General features: G+C 47.3%; 1 protein-coding gene across 1 annotated transcript; it reads right to left on the bottom strand.

The window, feature by feature from the left end:
- Window positions 1-7,274: 7,274 nt before the first annotated feature.
- LOC141573694 (uncharacterized) lies at window positions 7,275-14,994 on the bottom strand. The gene is made up of 4 exons (XM_074344107.1): window positions 14,989-14,994; window positions 14,440-14,848; window positions 8,198-8,341; window positions 7,275-8,093 (listed from the first exon to the last, which is right to left on the bottom strand). Exons 1-4 carry the CDS (start codon window positions 14,992-14,994, stop codon window positions 7,978-7,980), a joined length of 675 nt encoding a protein of 224 aa, XP_074200208.1. The 3' UTR covers window positions 7,275-7,977.
- Window positions 14,995-17,806: the final 2,812 nt, after the last annotated feature.

Genomic DNA, 17,806 nt, shown 5'->3' with positions numbered 1-17,806 from the left:
GAGGCTGCCGCCACATACTGACTCAGCTTGAAATTAATATCCAAGATGAAGCAGCGGATACATGTAAATATTCACGACTGTCAACTCCGCTCTCGGGTCTGGGCCCTTCACTGCCTGAACGGGGGTGAAATCCCCACCCGTGTCAGGGAGGGAAGCGCAGTTCTTCCGGGACTCACCCAGGATTCATGGGCTGTTTCCCCCCCACAGGCTGTCCTCAACTATTAAAAAGCTCTCAAGAATTTTACACCATGCAAAACTAAAAGACGTTTCTGCAGATGGAGCACTTTCTCAGGCTTAAACCTTTTTTGCCTACACTCAGCAAGTGGGAAAATAACACATGACTCTGCAAAGTCTCTGACCCTCACCACTCACAGGAGTAGAATGGCCTCAGCACAAGATGACTCTTCACGGATGAGAACAAAATAAACCCGCCCCCAACCACAGGCACTCCCAGAGACAGCGCTCAGCAGTCTTCTGCACACTCACGGTTGTGCAGCCCTCACCACCATCTATTTCCAGAACACTTCATCATCCCATAAGAACACCCCTGCCACTAGCAATCACTTCCCAACCCCCCTCCACCCAACCCCTTGCAACCATCACCTGCCCTCTGCCTCTGCATGTGCCTATTCTGGGCATTTCAGATCACTGAATTCAACAATATGTGGCCGTTTGTGTCTGGTTCCTTTCACTAAACGTGCTGTTATCAAGGCTCGTCCAGGTTGAAGTGGTATCAGCATCTCTCTTTTTTTTTTTGAAAGTGTTAAAGTTTATTAGAAGGTGGTAAGTACTATCAAAAAGAGTAGAGAGGAGCATAAGTGATTGGGTTTCAAAGGGAAAAGGGCTGGTTGAGCAGTCAGTGTGGACTTCCCAGAGCAGGTGGCCTTTTTCATATTCCCCTTTATTTATTTTTTCTTTTTTATTCACTTTTACGTCTGAATAATGTTCCACTACATGGAGATACTACATTCTGTTCATCCATTCAGCAGCTATGTATGGACGAGCTCCAGACGAATGAGTGTAAGAGGTGACTAGGCAGGGATGGCATTTAAGCAAAGGGCAAGATGTGCTTTCAAAAAAAAAAAGCCAACAAACAGAGGCACAAGGAAATTCAGCGCGTTTCTGAGAAAGTGCATGCTTGCTTCATGATGACTTCCGCGCAGGGCTGGGGGGGGAGTGACAGGAGACACAATGAGGGAGTCACCTGAGAATATTCCCCATGCAAGCAGCTCAGACAATTCTCCTCCCTCATCCTGTATTTTAGAGCCATTTTTGATAGGTTTTCTATTTCAAGTAACAGTTCTTAGTTACACATCTGATCATCTGCATCAGATCACCTTACCTCTAAGACACAGAAAGTCATTCACTGACTGGAGCAGCTCCAAGACATAAAGGTGATGGACCAGGGAGTCTTGCAGCATCCCGGCCTGCAGGCACAAACCCCCACATGTTCCATGGTGATGTCCAGAAAGTAAAATGCATGGAAATATCTCACTGCTTGTGCACGATATCTGCCCCCAAATTGCCCCAAAATCATGCTGGCAAAGCACTACTGAGCCCTCTCACTACAAAAAAAAAAAAAAAGAGAGAGAGAGAACAGAAAAGAATAAAGCTCAGAAGGCAAATTTAGGGTCTTCCATTGAAAACCAGCCACCATCACTGCCAGTAACTCAGCTGGAATTGTCCTGACTTCAAAAACCACTGCGCAGTTACATTGCAAACGTGATAGACATATATGTATTCCACGTAGATGATATTACAGTAGGATTTTTCTTTTCGAAATTTCCAGTTGCAACATTAACACAAGAAAGATTATGTTTCAGCTTTAAAAAAATCAATTATTTTCCACTTTCTTAATTTTGAACCTATTATTATTTTATAAAGGGTGCTATGCTGCAAATTATAAACCAACTATTTGGCTTCTGCCAACAAGACCTTTATGACTTCACTATTTCAGAGCAAGATTTAATGATGCTTTGAGAAGTGGGGCATGGGGCGCTCACTAACAGCTCTTTAAATACTGACAAGGATGTGCTATTTAAGTAATGCAAAGGCTCTAACTCTACATTAACTCAGAAACCAAAGAAACTACACCAAAGCCTTACTTTATCAATTTTAAATTTTGCTATTCTTTTGAATATTAAATTTCTTAAAAGATAAGATTTTTTTTGAGAAACACAGCAGCTGTATTAAATTTCCTCTCACCAAGAAAGCAATCTTTATCAAGAAAAAATACCCCTATGGAAATCCAAAAGACGGGACGTTTCTAGCTAAGTGAACATGCACATCTCAACACAAGACTAAATCCTATCAGATCTCTCTCGAACGAGCTCAAAAATATCCTGTGCTACCCTGAAACTTAGCTATTCTCTTCCAAATGTTGGCTGAGCTAAGATCATCACACAATGCAGGGAAGAAGAGAAAAGTCCACCTGGTTGCATCCGTTTTCTTCCAGCCACAAGGTGCCGCTAGGGGGTCCCCGTTAATAAGCTCTCCTCATGAGGAAATCCGGCATTCACACTGCCCCTGCCGTCCCCAAGCAGCCCCGACGCCCCTCTCCCACTGGTGGCCGCCCAGCCTGTCAATGGTCTTCTAATGACCCTCCCAGTTGGTGGCACTCTCCCCCTCTTCCCTGCTTCACACACACACACACACACACACACACACACACACACACACACACACACACACACGGAGCCAGGACAGCCTTCCCAAAGCACAAATTTGATTACATCACCCCCACTTCAAACCCTTCAGAGGCTCCCTGGTAGAGTTCTAGCCCCACCCCCGACGCTGCTCGCCCACCTTCACCACAGTACCCAGGTCCACAATGACCTCAGGCGCCCCCTGAACTGCTGCTACTCCCCACTTGCCTCCAGGCGCATTTTGACGGTTTGTCAAGGGAGCCTTCCTTCCCTCGAACCTCTACACTTTGGGTTAGGTGCCCCTGCTGTGTTCCCAGAACATTCTACGCTAAGACAACTTCTGACAATGCTAAACTCTCAAGAAGCAATACATTTTGCTTACTACTGTGAGTCCACCCTCTCTCCCCTGGACACTCAGAATTGCATGTGTTATGAATAAATGAATGAAGGGGTGGGTCTCAAAGGGACGGGCAGAGCTGCTCTCGCCCACCCCGACCCCTTCTTTCTGTAGAACATCAGAAGCAAAACCAGGAGTACCTCTCCTGAGGGTCACTTTCTGCTGACACCCTTCACTGCCTCTTCTGTGTCAATTCTAGTAAAAAACCAAGCTCCTCCTAAGCCCTCCATCCCTAGGCCCACTCCAGTGTCCTCCCAAGCAGGGGCACCCTCCACCCTGGACCACACAGTGCACTCTCCCCGAGTCCCCACCCCACAAGCCTCCAGGCCTCTACCCGGGCTGCTCCTGCAACCTGAGTCACCCTCTTGATTCCTTCTCCTGGCTGACTCTTACTCTGTCCTCATAACTGAATGTAGAGCCCATTTCTTCAAGGAAGCCCTCTCTGATGAAGTCCTTTAGCTCTTGGCTGGGCTCCCTCTACAGCAGGACTGCTTGGCGACCAACTGGTGTTTGTCCACCTGCTCCTCTGAGACCATGAACTCTTGGAGGCCACGTGGGAAAAAGGAGTGAGACGATAAGGGGGGTGGGAAGAGCAAAAAGCAAAATCACAGCCCAAGTCCCAGATTCAAGGATTCTGTCTCAGAAGAAAAGAATAAAATGTTTAATACGTATGTCATTTGGCTATGATTTTTGTGGCTCATGGAAAGCAAGAGGTTGGTGTTCTAGTCTAAGATCCAAGTTACATGCAAAGAAATGTACATATTCATATCCAAAGGAAACCAGAGCTGCTCAACAACAGTTTGCAGTTAAAATCAAAGGAAATTTGATAAGGCAATCTCTCTCGCTCTCTCTCTCTTTGTTTTTTTTTTTTTGTATCATATAGTTTTAGAAGTATTTGTATAATTAAGTGATGGCTACAGCCTATGATTCTGCACTGGAGTGTTTGGGGCAGAGGAAGCCCAGATTACATGCACTGTGTAAATGCAATCACACCAACACACTGACAGGTGCCCTACTGGCTGAGCTGAAGTTCCAAAGCAGACAACATTACGATGCAAGACACCTCTCATTAGAAAGTAAGGAATGCAATGTTCTGTACTCAATTACTTACGTTATATGGGCCATTAAGCGATAGTGCATCTTGTCTAATGAAACCCCAAAATAAATAGTTAACGTCGATTTTCTCCATCTGACCCTTATTTGCTAACTTTGGATATCAAACCCTCACTCCATACAGAAAGCTCAGACCTACGGTGCAGCAGGTTACATCCCGTGGAAGAAAGCCTATCAAGGGAGAACTGGAGAGTTTCCCTTCAGAAGCTGATAAGTCTGGTTTTGCACCTGTACGTCATTTGCAACCACGTCATCGTCAAAAGAGTAAGACCTTACCTCTGTGGGGCGAAAAGCACTGCGGTGCTTCTGAACAATTAAAGAACACTGAGATTTGGGAAAGAGTCCTGAGGCACTTAAATCGTACTTTTTGTGAAAGGCTCCAATACTGACCCAATTCACCAATCCAGGTACAACATGGAGGTACCGGAATTAGTAGAGAGAACATGCCCTTGAAGTCTGACAAGGCCCTGCTTGAATCCTGCTACAGCATTTACTAGCCGCGAAATGGACCAATTCCTTAACCCCTCTGAGAAGGCTTCCCAATCTGCAAAAGGGGGCTGCCACCGCCCACCTGGGAGGCACGGATGTGAATGCAACACGCAAGTAGTGAGGCCGACTGCTACCTGACACGAGACCTGGCTAGTTTCCCTCCGCTGCCCTTCTCCCCCTTTAAACTTGCCCTGTTCCCCCTGGTAAGGGTCAAGCCCCGGACCAGACTGCCCGATTCTTCTGTGTATCCCCGGATACATGTCTTACCCTTAGGAGGCCAGAAAAAGAACTATCTCCTCCAACGTCACTATCAATGTTCTTAAGAGTCTGGGTTTTTTTAACTCTATTTTGCAGGGAGACAATTCCAGAACTGTCCAACCACCATTCTCCACTTTGGCTCTTTCTCACCTCAAATCTTCTGTCTGCTGGCCTTTTGTTCATGGGAAATAGAGTCCGCTAGGGTGGAGACTCATTAGGCCTCTGTCCCTCCCTCACAGGTGAGTGTGACTACATTCTCAACACTCCCCACTCCGACTCCATCTTCCGAGGAGGTTCCCCTCCTGGAACATGCAGCCTCTGCTTCATCCCCAGATGCGCACGCGTGGCCACAACCCTCCATTCAGATTTCTTCCTGGGTGGCCCTGCCCACCCCCAAGACCCTTAAGGATAAATGCCATTGCTCTGAAAATCCCAAACGCCACTGAGTGACACGCCAAAGCTGCATGGTCTGGGCTTTCCTCCAACCCAGGCACAGCCCTGACCCGCCTCAGCCTCAGTCTGCACCTCTCGAGATGAACTCATCCACCTGCACGGCTGTGAACCCAGCTAAGAATGACGACTCCCAACGTGTTTCTCTAGTCCGGCTCCTTCACCTGAGCCCCGGGGCCATAGACCCGAGTGCCTCTTTGAAGTCCTAACTTGGATGACAAATGGAATCTTAAAAATGCCTCATGTCCACCATTTACTCTAGAGTTCGATTCCTGGCAGGTACCTCCCAGGCTCCCGATTTTAGTAACAGACCCAGAACCCACCTAGGTGTTTGAGGTCACATTCAATTTCCCCTGTTCCTCCCCCCGGCCCTGCCCTGGAATCAGTCTTGTCATTTCTATTGCTAAGCCAATCTCAAGTCTGGTTCTGCAAGGACCACGGATGGAACCCCACAAGCTGACAGCAAGGTGCAGTGCGTCACAGTCCTCCGAAGAGAGCTCCCTGGAGGGGGAGGCATCTCCTGCCTCTGGTCACCTCAGAAGGCACTGGATTCTCACAAAGGAGGCCCAGGAGAAGGGACTCAAGGTTCTCCTGTGGTCTGAACTTTGAAGGGCCCGAGGTTTGGGGGAGTTCCTAGTTAGCAGACACACCTGCCAGTGAGCAGATGAGGATGGGGGAACCCAGGCAAGGCTGTTCTCACTCCGACCCCTGGGCTCTCGGGAGCCACGGGAAAGGCCTGTGAAGGGCACAGCCCAGCCTTCACAGATCCCAGCCTGCATTTGCCAACCCAGAGAGCCTAGACTCCTACTTGCGATTCTTGTGTTCTGTTCCCCCCCAGAATGTGATGGGCTCTTTCAGAATGTCTGGTCTGTCTCAAGCGAGACCAAGTCAGTGAAGGATGAAGTGTCCACAATTGGACCAGGGCATGAAAGGTAAAACAAGGTCTCATGGCCAGCATGACAGTGGTGGCCAAACCCTTCCCCCGGGTGAGATGAACCAGGGTGTGGGTGAGAATGCAAGGTCACTTCACAGCTGAATAGGGTGTTGGAGACTCACTACCGCAAACTAACGACACGGCCGTCAGTGGTGGACGTCAGCTGCAACAGACACGGAGTCAGCTATTTACTGCCATAATGGGTTAATAGTAAAGGCTGGTGCAGGGAGGACTGCATGGCTGCTGAGGCAAACCACAGACCCGGCTCTGAATGCCCACCGGCTGGAGCAGAGAGGAAGCTACAGTCCCCTTTAGCGGTCCCTGTGTCCACCAGATCCAAGTGAGCCAGCTACTTAGGAGAAGGCCATGTTGTTCTGATACTCAGAAAAACCAGCCTCGTAAAGGGAAAATAAGAGTGGCATGGAGTTTAGACCCACTCCTGCCTCTCTATGAAGGCAAAGTAAATTAAATGGCACCGGGAAGGTGAATGAAAAAACAAAAAACAAAAAACCGGTGACTGCTTCTTCCAACAGCATCCCCTGCAGCTGCTCACCCCCGAGACTGCCACTTTCTCACCAGTGACCGCCGGCCAGGAAGCTCCGTCACGCACGTCACACAACGACAGCCCTGAACCGCGTGCCAAGCACGTTTGTCTAAAAGCCAGAATCAAGGAAGATGCTGCAGATTTTGACATTCCAAGTTTAAATACTCCTTGAAAAAAAATCCCTCAGCATCCGCCTAAATCAATTCACATCTCACTTCTTCAAAACAATCAAACAAATTTAATAAGGGCGCATTTGTCACCAAACATAAGGAGGACCAAACTGTTCCCCAAAGCAAGGATTTTAACAGGTATCAAACACCAGTGGGTGATGTGCTAACAAAGCAAAAATTCCAAAAATCTAGAAAATAAAAAGATGACTAGGATAATATATGGATCAAGGCAACTGTTAAGGTTTTTGCTTTTTAAAGCGATGGGGACAGCACGGAGGACAATCTCGCTATTTCCAATGCAGGGTGTGCACAGTCCACTTTTCAGACGCAACAACATGCTCACAGGGCGGTACAAGATAGAAAGGGAAATAGAAAAAGGAAAAGAGGAACAGCGAAAATTAGAAACACATGAGAACAAAAATAACTGAGAGCAATTACAAGAATTTAGGTGAGTTTGGTGAGGACAGGGACGAGGGGACGGTGAGACCCACCCTCACCTATTGTTCCAGGGAAGGCAGGGGCCTGAGGCGAGCGGCGCTGCCGGGGGACCCCAACGAGGTCAGCGCCCCAAACCTAAACTTCACCTAGATGCGTGTAAACAGCTTTTGAGCTACAAAATGTGGTCGCATTTCAAGCTGGACAATTTTACTCACTCCCACCAAGAGTAACAGGAGAGAATTAGGCTCTGTTCCTGCACCAAAGCATTGTTTAAAAAATTAATGACTGTGTAATAGTAAAAGAAACAATGGAGTAAAAGTGACTGGAGGAGAACTTACTTGACCCGAGCTCACTGGCCGCGTTATCTCACTGACGTTCAGAGGCTGGCTGAGCCCTTACGGTACCAAAACAGACAGACCCACCAGGAGGGAGGTTTAATGCGCTGCTGTATTTTGATGCCGGGAGCCATGCCTGGTACACGAGGTTCTGGGTAAACAATGGTGACAGTGTCAACCACTATGGGCTAAGCACACATCCAGCTACTCCGCCAAATCCCAAGGACAGACTTCAAAAGGCAAAAACAAGCTGGTATTCTCTGGTGGGTCTGCAGACTCAGAGCCAAGCAGTTGCTGAGCAAACATGTCACCAGTGCCTCCTGTGACAAAAGAGGAGGCACTGGTCAGGGGGCTGGGGCAGGGCTCCAGGCTTCCACTGCTCACCCACCATTATGTCCAGGGGGAGATATTGGTCCCTACTTACGTTGCACCGATGTACCGACATTGACTGACGCCTGGGGACTCAGCAGGAGGTGACAGGTGACGGGAATGGAGCCAGCCTGGGAGTGGCACGGTGCTGGCATCTGTGTCCTCAGCTTTGCCCAGGCCACTACATCTGCCAGCTCATCTACAAGAAGCAGAAGGGGAGAAAGCCGTGTAGATCACGGGGCCCTGTGAGGACAAGTACAGGTCATGGAGACGACAAGCCTCGCCCCTTCCTTAAGATATAGATGTATGTCCGGGGAGGAAGTGAAAATTCATCCAGAGCCCGCCAGGCACCACAAGCAGGTGGGACTCGTGTCCCCTGTGCCTGTCACTCAGAGGACTGGTCTGGACTATCTTTTTATCAATTCTCTGGCATCTTCTCCTCCAACTTACCAACAACCAGAAAGTAGAATCTGATTTTAGACTCACAGAGAATCGCAGAAACCCTCCTCCACATCAGGCCCGGCAGCTCGTGCCAGGCCCTCCGACCGTCACCTGTGGGACCGCCATGAGCCCTCTCAATACTCAAGGCCCGAGGCCGTAGGTCGGGGTGGCACAGATTCCCACACTCTCCCCAGCAAAGGGGGACCACCTCTCGGCAAAGGCATCTCACCTTCTTCTTCCCGAGGGACATCTCGATAGATACACAGGGAAACAGAGCAGAATGTGGGGGGGTAGGCAGCCCAGAAGAGCTCGTCTGCACTTCCAAGGCAAAGTGGGTCCGTTGACCTAATCACAGGGACAAAGTGAGGACGAATCTTTCCCTGCTGTGCCCCATGCTCCGTGACACGCCTTTCCCTGCGTAAGGAGCTCATTTGGAAGCCCCTGGCAGTGTTTCTGTTGTCCTAAATTGGCATGGTGGTTGTCAGGCAGGGAGAGAGCTCCTGAGCCGTGCAGGTGCTGGACCTGGGAGGCAGGAGACACTGGCTCCACCCCCAGCTCAACCAGCACCTCATTCTGCGTCTCAGGATTCAGCATGACATCTATAAGCAAAGGGATGAGACTGTCCCAGGACATGCTGTCCAACAGGAATGAAATGACAGCCATGTAAAGAAAGTTTCCCAGTTGCCACATTTAAAAATGTCACCCCCCCAAAAAAAACCCTAGAAACTGATTTAAAAACATATCTTACTTATTGTACAGTATGTAAAATACTATCATTTTGACATGTAATCAATAAAGAAAGAAACAAGATAGTTTACATTCTTTTTACTAGACAAGTCTCAGCGTCTGATGTGCATTTGACCTAGAGCACATCTCAGCTCAGAGCAGCCTCCTCCCCAGCTCTCCTAGCATCAGTGGCTTTGGCTACTCTATTGGACAGCAACTCCAGGGGTCACACCAGGGGAATTGGCTGAAAAGCGGGAGTAAGTGTCCATAATAACCCTAAAAGTATCTCTCTGAAACAAAGGCGGATTCACTTTTAAACGTCTGAAAACCGGCGGGTTTCACCTCCTTCACGCCTTGGCTACAAGACAGCCCTCCTCCTTGCTGATCCCTTTCTGGATGTAGGGAAGCAACCCTTCACACAGCCAGGGTGTCCGTGCATCCAGGTAGACTTTCCTGCTCTCTGTGTCCAATCCCACAAAGTCCTCCTTCTCAAACAGGATGTAGAGCAGGAGGATCTTGTCCCCAGTCTTGTCGGATGCACAGTCCAGCCACTTGGACTTGAGCATGATGAAGTGAGACTCAGTGAAGTCCTCGATCCTCTTCTCCACCACCCTGCAGTCCTCGTAAATTGAAGGCCACGTTGGTGCGCGGCTGCTCGGCAACCTCCCCATGCAGCACAAAGACAAAGAGCCGAGAGTCATAGAGCGTGGTGCCATACAGCTCCTCTGCACGTGGAGCTTCTCGAAGGTCTTGGCCAAGAGGCAGTCGGTAATGGTGACAAGGCCCACGACCTTGCGGTGGGTCTCGAAGTCTCTCCACCCATTCTCGGGCGCATAGTGGTGACTTTAGTGGATACAGAGTGCCCACTGCGAGCCGCAAGGGATGATCTGCCTCACCAAGGAGATTCGCTTATAGATGCAAAAGAAATTCTCCTCTGAGATGATCCCCACGGGTTGGACCACCACGGGGAGAGTCTGGTGGTCCTAAGCACACTGCACGTAGTCAGGGATGTTCATGTTGCAGGCCCTGACGAGAGGGAAGAGGAGACCGAGGTACATACTGTGCTGCAGGCTGCGGGCCTCACTGGGTTGCGGTGACCTGGTGTGTACCAGTCAGAAGGCAGGGGGAGCCCAAACAAAGCCGGGGGTACAGTTTGTCCTCAGCATCTGCACATGGCTACCGCAGGTCGGATCACATTACGCAGCTTTTGGTCTAGGCTTCCGACCTCTGCAGAAAGGGTCATTTCTTGTTTTCTGTTTCCAAGCACCTAGCCAGGCCCTGATGCAAAGTCAGTGCTCAAAACTGCTGAATAAAGGAATGAATAAAGGAACTGCTTCCACACCCCTCAGCAGGATATAATGCAAAGAAACACAGTAGGATCAAAAGACCTGGATTTCAACTCCAATTTATTTGAACTCCTAAGCTGCAGAATACTTGATAAGAAAACTTGCTTTGGGGAGGAGGGTTCAGTTCAGTGGTAGAGCACATGCTTAGCATGTATGAGGTCCTGGGTTGAATCCTCAGTACCTCATTTTAAAAAAAATGAAACAAATAAATAAACCTATTTACCCCCCTCAAAAAATATTTTTTGAATTCCAAATTCAAGAAAAAAAAAACACCTTGCAATTGACACAACATTGTAAACATGAGTATACTTCAATTAAAAAAAAATCCTTGCCTTACAAGAATATATCTGGATTATGGAAGTTTACAAATTTAAAATGCCTAGGGTCCCACCTGCATAAGAAGAAGGAACTGTACAAATTTACTATCCCTCATTTATGAGCTATATTTCCTTTGGGGGGTTTATAACCTCTCAGAGCTAATTTTCTCAGATTAAAAAAAAGAAGGAAACATTACCGGATTCTCCATACTGCTGAAGAATCAGATAAATCTATGATAGCATCTGACCCACAGGGTTTACTCAATAAATGCTTGTTGAATGAATGAATAATCAAGAAATGTGAATGCTGCTCCCTGCCACAGAGAATCATGATGATACTGCCAGGAAATCCCAAGCCCAAGTTTCACCATACTCTACACTAACCATGGGTGACCTGGGCAGGCCTGTGTGCTCCTCTAAACCCCAGTTTAATCATGAATAGAAATGAGGGCAATAACACAAACCTCAAAGGGTTAGTGTGTCATTACTGAATTGTATACCAACTTTGCAAGATGGAACCTTTAAAGAAATTTGGGCAAAAAGTCCGTAGGCCCTCTCCATATTATCTCTTACAACTACATGGGAATCTACATTATATCTCAAAATTAAAAAGTCTAATTTATTAAAGAGGCTATTGAGGTTAAATGAGCTCATTGTCTCAAATAAGGAACACACAGTACCAATCGGTCAATGCCCAGCCCATGAGATACACTCAGTAAACATTCCCACTGAGCCCACTGGTCCCTCCAACTTCAGAGCACGATGATGTGTCCTCATGGCCAGAGGCCCCTGCACCTGAAGCTAACAAAGCTAATGGTCCCCACTTTCAAGAGCCCCTGCCACCACCGTAGGCCTAATTTTGTACTTGTAAATTTTTTCTTTTTATTAAATAGAAAAACGTAATTGCATAGCCTTCAGGTCACCAAAACCTGACCACAGAGATCATGATGGCAGCCCTTCTTCATGAAACAATAAAATGAAAAGCCATTTCCACAAGATCTCTGTGTAAATCTACTAGGGAACCTCATCCTGGACTGAGAGGAAGAGGCCTGGGGAGGAGGGGGCCATCTGCGGCACACAGACCCATGGGCCACCTGTCCCACGATGGACTTTAGACCCAACCCTCACCCTCAAGGAACTTCAAAATAGACACAGACAGAGAGCTGTGGACAAGATTTTATTTTTTTTAAAAAAATCCCTGATTCTCCCGCAGGTTTTGTTTCTACCGAGAAACAAATATCTTATGTGTATAATGTTTCACAAAAGAGTTAAATTGTTATCACCCCAACTTGACGCATTAAGAAACTGAGGGAGAGAAGTTTATCACATTGTGCAAGATTAGAGAGAGGCAAAAAAAAAAAAAAAAAGATTAGAGAGAGGCCACGTCGGACACTGTATATAAGCCCAAGCCCCTGTTCCAGTGCTCACACTAGAAAGTGGGATATACTGCCCCTTTCCTGCCCTCTCCGTGCAGTAAATGTCTGAAGAGTCTTTTCTGTGCCACCTGGAATCACAATCACTTCAATTTTCCACAAAGAGCTATGTCACTCCTTGGAGGATGTGTCAAAATGTATATGTTGAATGGGAGGAGAGATTTGTATTTTCTGTTTCTCAAAGGAAACATGGCTTAAAAGAAACTGAAAAGCACTTTTCTAGTCTAAGTCTTCATTGTGCAGAGAAGGAAACGGAGGCTCAGAAGAGATGAGGAAAGGGCCTTATTAACAAATATTGCCTCAGCGCAGCACCAAGCCAGCCTTGTGCTCTGCTGGGGGAGGATCTGGAAGGCCCAGGAGAATGAGTCTTAGAAAACGGAAAGAGAAGAAGCATACAAGGCCCCGTCTCTACACCACCATACCATGAAGTTCCACCAAATTACACAGTATGGGTGCAGCCAATATTAAGGTGGGCTAAACCGGTTATAGAAACCTGGAAGTCTCAACCATAGTGGAAATTCCAACATTTACTATGTTTTTTTTCCCAGTTCAAGCATCAGCTCAGTGGGTGCTCTGTACCAGGCACTACACGAGGCCTGGAGTTCTCCCAAATACACAACTCTTATATCACGTGTGCAAAACACAAACAGGCGCACCAGAAGGAAAATGCCCACAGATAAGTTGGAATTACTGAAACTGAAAGCAGCCTACCAGCATATATTACTAGGAAAATCGATGCTGCTAGAAATAAACTCATGGACATAGAAAGCAAACTGTGGTTAGCAGGCAGGAAAAGGGGGGTTAACAGATACACATTAATAAATATAAAATAAATGACAAGGACCTACTATATAGCACAGGGAACTATATTCAATTTCTTGTAATGAGTTGTACTAAAAACAATCTAAAACATATGTAGATACATATGCATATGTTTATAACTGAATCTCTGCTGTACATCTGAAACTGACATTCTAAATTGACTACACTTCAATAAAAAATAATTTTAAAAAATAAGTAAAAATAAAAGCAACGCCATTTAGAAAAAATAAAAGAATACTCTGATCCCCTTAGCTGTAGGTGCTGGAGAATTCTGGTTACAAACACCAAGTCCACTGGATCACTCCAGCACTGGCTGTCACTATTTCTGACCATCAGAGAGTCACTTGGCTTCAGTGAGTTTATTTTCTCTTCTGTGAAAGGCTTCAGTTGCAACTAACGATGTATCTCATCATTCACAAACCCAACAATTAATGAGGACTTCCCATGGGCCAGGCTCTGGAAATATGAAAATATAGGGTCCGAGATATATTCATGGCTAGAAGAAATTTATGCCATAAAGACATTAATTCTTCTTGCTTTGATAGACAGATTCAATACAATTCTGTTTAGATTTCCTACCAGATTTTTTATGGGTAACAAGATAATTTATGGTCAGGAACAGCCAAGAAACTTCTTTAGAACCAGCACTGGGAAGGTGTGGATAGGTCATTCATTTCCACTGGTCTTTCTGAAGTGATGAAAACGTTCTGGAATATTAATGGTTGCACCACTGTGAATATGCTAAAGCTGCTGAATTGTAGCATTTATGTGGGTGGACTTCATGGTGTGTGAACAATATCACAATAAAGATGTTAAATGAAAAAATATTTCTTGACAATTATTTTTCCCTCTATACAACTAGTCTGCCCCACAATTTAAGAAGAACAAAAAAACCAAAACAAACCAAATTTTGCCAGGAGCTCTTTTGGACTGCAATGTCCCTGAGTCTACAAAGCCTCTGGTGGTGCTGTTCCTGTTAACACACCCTAGCTGGATTGGGCTAGTTAGGGACTGTAACTATTTTTTTAACATCGACGGTCACACGTTTCACCCTGGGAGAGGGAAGGATGGAGGATGTCACAGCCTCATGCCTTCAGCTGATTTTTAACTGAACCAAGCCTTGCTTTCAACACTGTAATCCCTCTCACTATAAAAACAGTGACATCATCAAGCACCGCCATCATAACACGTGAAAGGGTTCAAGGTACTTACCTGGGGCAGAAACACTGAGGGAGGAGACGGAAGCTCGCTCAGCACTGACGCTCCATTTTCCCGACTCCACCAGGAGAAGCTGGGGTTTACAGCCGGAGGCACTCAGCCGGGGGAGCAGCGCAGACGCCACTGAGCTGGTCCCCAGGGGGCGGGAAAGGGAGAGGAGGGCAGCCCCGGGGTCGCGGGGCAGGGAAAGCGGGGGTGGGTACGCGGGCTGTAGCCCCGCTCGGAGGCCAGCCCCAGCCCCAGCCGCCCGCCCCCGTCCGGGTCCGCAGACCCCGCCCGCCCGGGACACAGCCCGCCCAGGGGCGGGGACGGGCCGGCGGCCGAGGAGAGGCAGCCCGGGAGGAGAGGACTCGCGGGTGGGAGAAGGGAAAGGGACGCCAGCCACGGACACAGGGGAGCCCGGCTGGGGCGAGAGGCGGCAGGTGCACACCTGACCCTGGACAGCTGTGGACGGGGCGCCGGGGCAGGAGCAAATGTCCTACCGGGCGAAAGAGCTGAGCAGCCTTTGGGGCCGATCCCCGGCTCGGAGCTGGAGCTTCCAACCCTCATTCCAGCTGGCAAAGACTGCGCATGCGCAGGAGGGCCAGCGATCCTCTCCGAGTTCTGTGAGAGAAGGTGGGGAAGCAAGGGACGGAGAAGATGGGAGGAGGACGGGAGAAGGGGAAAAGTGGAGGAAGAGACATGGACAGGAGTAACAGAGAGAAGGCAGGGATCTGGAGGGTGGAGGACAGTAGCAGAGATGGAGAGAAATAGTTTTAACTCTGGGGGCATCCTGAAGGAGGCAACAGTCCTGCCTCTGGACACTTCTCTAACCCTTTAAGGCCCGCAGCTCATATTTTACCTCCCTGGTCCAGCCCTCCACCCAAGGCCTCTGCAGAACCCCTATGGGGATCACACCCGTTGCTCCCAAGTGGAGCTGGGCTTCTCTTGCTCTGGGAACCAAGCACCCGCAGGTGTTGTCGCTCAGAACTACCTTGGAAAGAGTACATATTCCCCTTTTACATGCTGGGACACAGGCAGGCAAGATGTCTGCCTTACCTCCACTGTCCCAGGTGTTGTGTTGGCGGGGAGCGGGAGGTACAAGGTCAGATCCCAAAAGGAGCATACTGCCTGAGTTTTGGTGCTTAGTCCCCATCCTTCCTGGGTAAACCACTCCCCACCCTCGGGGAACAATCAAGGGCACACAGTATGTCCCTGGGTGTGGGATAGCTGCCCTCAATTCCAGTGCCCAGCTTGCTAGGAAGATAGGAGTGTTACTGAGTCCAAATTCATTCTCCTTAGTGCAGGACAGGCCAGTAAGTTGGGAGACCAGGTGTTGGGGCATGGAGTAGCAACTTTCTGTAGACCTAGATGGCAAACTAATGTCCTGGAAAACCATCTCCCCAAGTCAGAATTCAGGCTCCTTTCCTACGTGCTTGGTTGTTGCAATCTTCTTGGTGTAGGAATTCTTTGTTGTTAGAATCCTTTGTTCTTGCAGCTATCTGCCTGGGTCAGATCCCTGTAAACCTCCAACAAAACAAACGTTATTTTCTATTATGTAACTTGTTATCTTTATATGAATGGAAAAGTGTTAAATATCCTTAAAGGTCAGAGCATTCAAAATAGGCTCTCCTGTATATTTTAGGCTCTAGGCAACATTGTTTTACAAGCAAAATGAAGCCTAGGAGACAGAGCACAGGGTTACAGTCAAAGGAAAAGATCTAATATGGAGTCAGATTTGTTCTTTTCTATTACCAGGGCAGAAGACACGAGGTTTTAAATCCCTTTAAGTTAAAAATAAGTAATACTTTAAAGGAATTTACATACATAGGTCGGAATGTGCATAGCATACCTGCAAAACAAACAAAGGATTGTAAACAGTGGCATCTCCAGGGAGGGCTGAAAGAAGAGAGGATGAGGGAAAACTTCTTTCACTTGTGTATTTTTGTGCTCTGTTTGAAATTTTTTAACCACATGCATGTATTTCTTTTTCAGTTAAAAAAAATGTGTAATGGAGCAAAGGAGTAGCAAGCTCAGCAAATACAGCAGCCATGGAATCACTGAGCCATCAATTTTGATTTTAGCCAGGAAGCATTTATTGACTCTCTCCTATGTGCCCAGTGCTGTTTTAAGACTTCTTTTATTTTTTTTTTTATAAAATAATAAAGTGCTATTCCTCACCCCTGCCCATGGCTGGTGGAAAACCTACTGAGTTTTTATTGAGTTGTTTTCCAAGAAGTAGAGATCAGTTATAAACAGAACACATCTTCAGGGCAAAACAGGCGGAGTGGTTTTCCAGCAGGCTAGATAGCTATGAAGGGTTTTCAACAGAGGCACACAGAGGCTGAGAGAGAAAGCCTCCAGGACCCTACGAAAAGCTGCCCAAACTGCCTTCTCCATGGCACTACTGAAATAGGAAAGAAAAAATCTGACTCCATACTAGATCTGTTCCTTTGACTTTAACCCTGTGCCCTGTTTCCTAGGCTTAGTCTTGTTGGTTCTGCACCTTTTGTAAAACAATGTTGCCTAGAGCCTGAAATATACAGGAGAACCTGTTCTCAAGGCTCTGACTTTGAAGGATATTAACACTTTTCTATTCACATAAAGATAACAAGTTACAGAATAGAAAATAACATTTGTTTGTTGGAGGTTTACACGGATGTGACCCAGGTGAAGAGCTGCAAGAACAAAGGATTCTAACAACAAAGAATTCATACACCAAGTTTGCAACAACCAAGCATTCCCACTTCCCATTTTTAATAAAAGAAGAGCCTGAAATCTGACTTGGGGTGATGGTTCCTCAGGACATTATTCTACCATTTCTCAGCTGGCTTTCCAAATTAAAGTCGCTATTTCTTGCCCCAAAACCTGGTCTCCTGATTTATTGGCCTGTAATGCACGAGCAGAACAAGCCTGGACTCGGAAACACAGACATTGAAAGTACCCATTTGGTATATTAAATGACCTGCTTCTACTCATCTTCCTGACGTTTTATTCTCTTGAACACTCCTGCTATGTTTATGAAAAACCTGTCATGTGGACACATTTCCACCTCTAGCCACTACCCTTCCAGGTAAGAACTGATGCCAAGAAGGCAATGGAAGTTGCTAGAAGGTATTACCTGGACAAAATAGAGCAGAAGTGGGTTCTGGCTGATGTTCAGGAGCAGGCTGGAACACCTGACAAGATGTTATAAGTACGGATAGACAGCTGGGCACCAAAGGAGAAGCTTCTAAACTTCCATGAGGGACTTGTTGGATAGGAAGGAAAAGTCCCAGACTATAGCTAGGATCCCACCACGAGCTTCCTGGGTGAGTCTGGGCAAGTAATTTAAAATCTCTAGGCCCGTGCTGTCCAACATGGGAGCCACCAGCAACATGCA

The sequence above is a fragment of the Camelus bactrianus genome, chromosome 17 (assembly GCF_048773025.1).
Source record: "Camelus bactrianus isolate YW-2024 breed Bactrian camel chromosome 17, ASM4877302v1, whole genome shotgun sequence".
Taxonomy (NCBI): domain Eukaryota; kingdom Metazoa; phylum Chordata; class Mammalia; order Artiodactyla; family Camelidae; genus Camelus; species Camelus bactrianus.
This window is presented reverse-complemented; position numbering and strand designations above follow the sequence as displayed.

Bases quoted from the DNA above. Each gene is read 5' to 3' on its own strand.
- LOC141573694 (XM_074344107.1), bottom strand. The intron at 8,342-14,439 runs GTAAGTACCTTG...TGCTTCTTGTAG, and splicing joins CCTCAGTGTTTCTGCCCCAG to ATGAGCTGGCAGATGTAGTG. The intron at 8,094-8,197 runs GTAAGTAGGGAC...CTTTTGTCACAG, and splicing joins TGTCGGTACATCGGTGCAAC to GAGGCACTGGTGACATGTTT.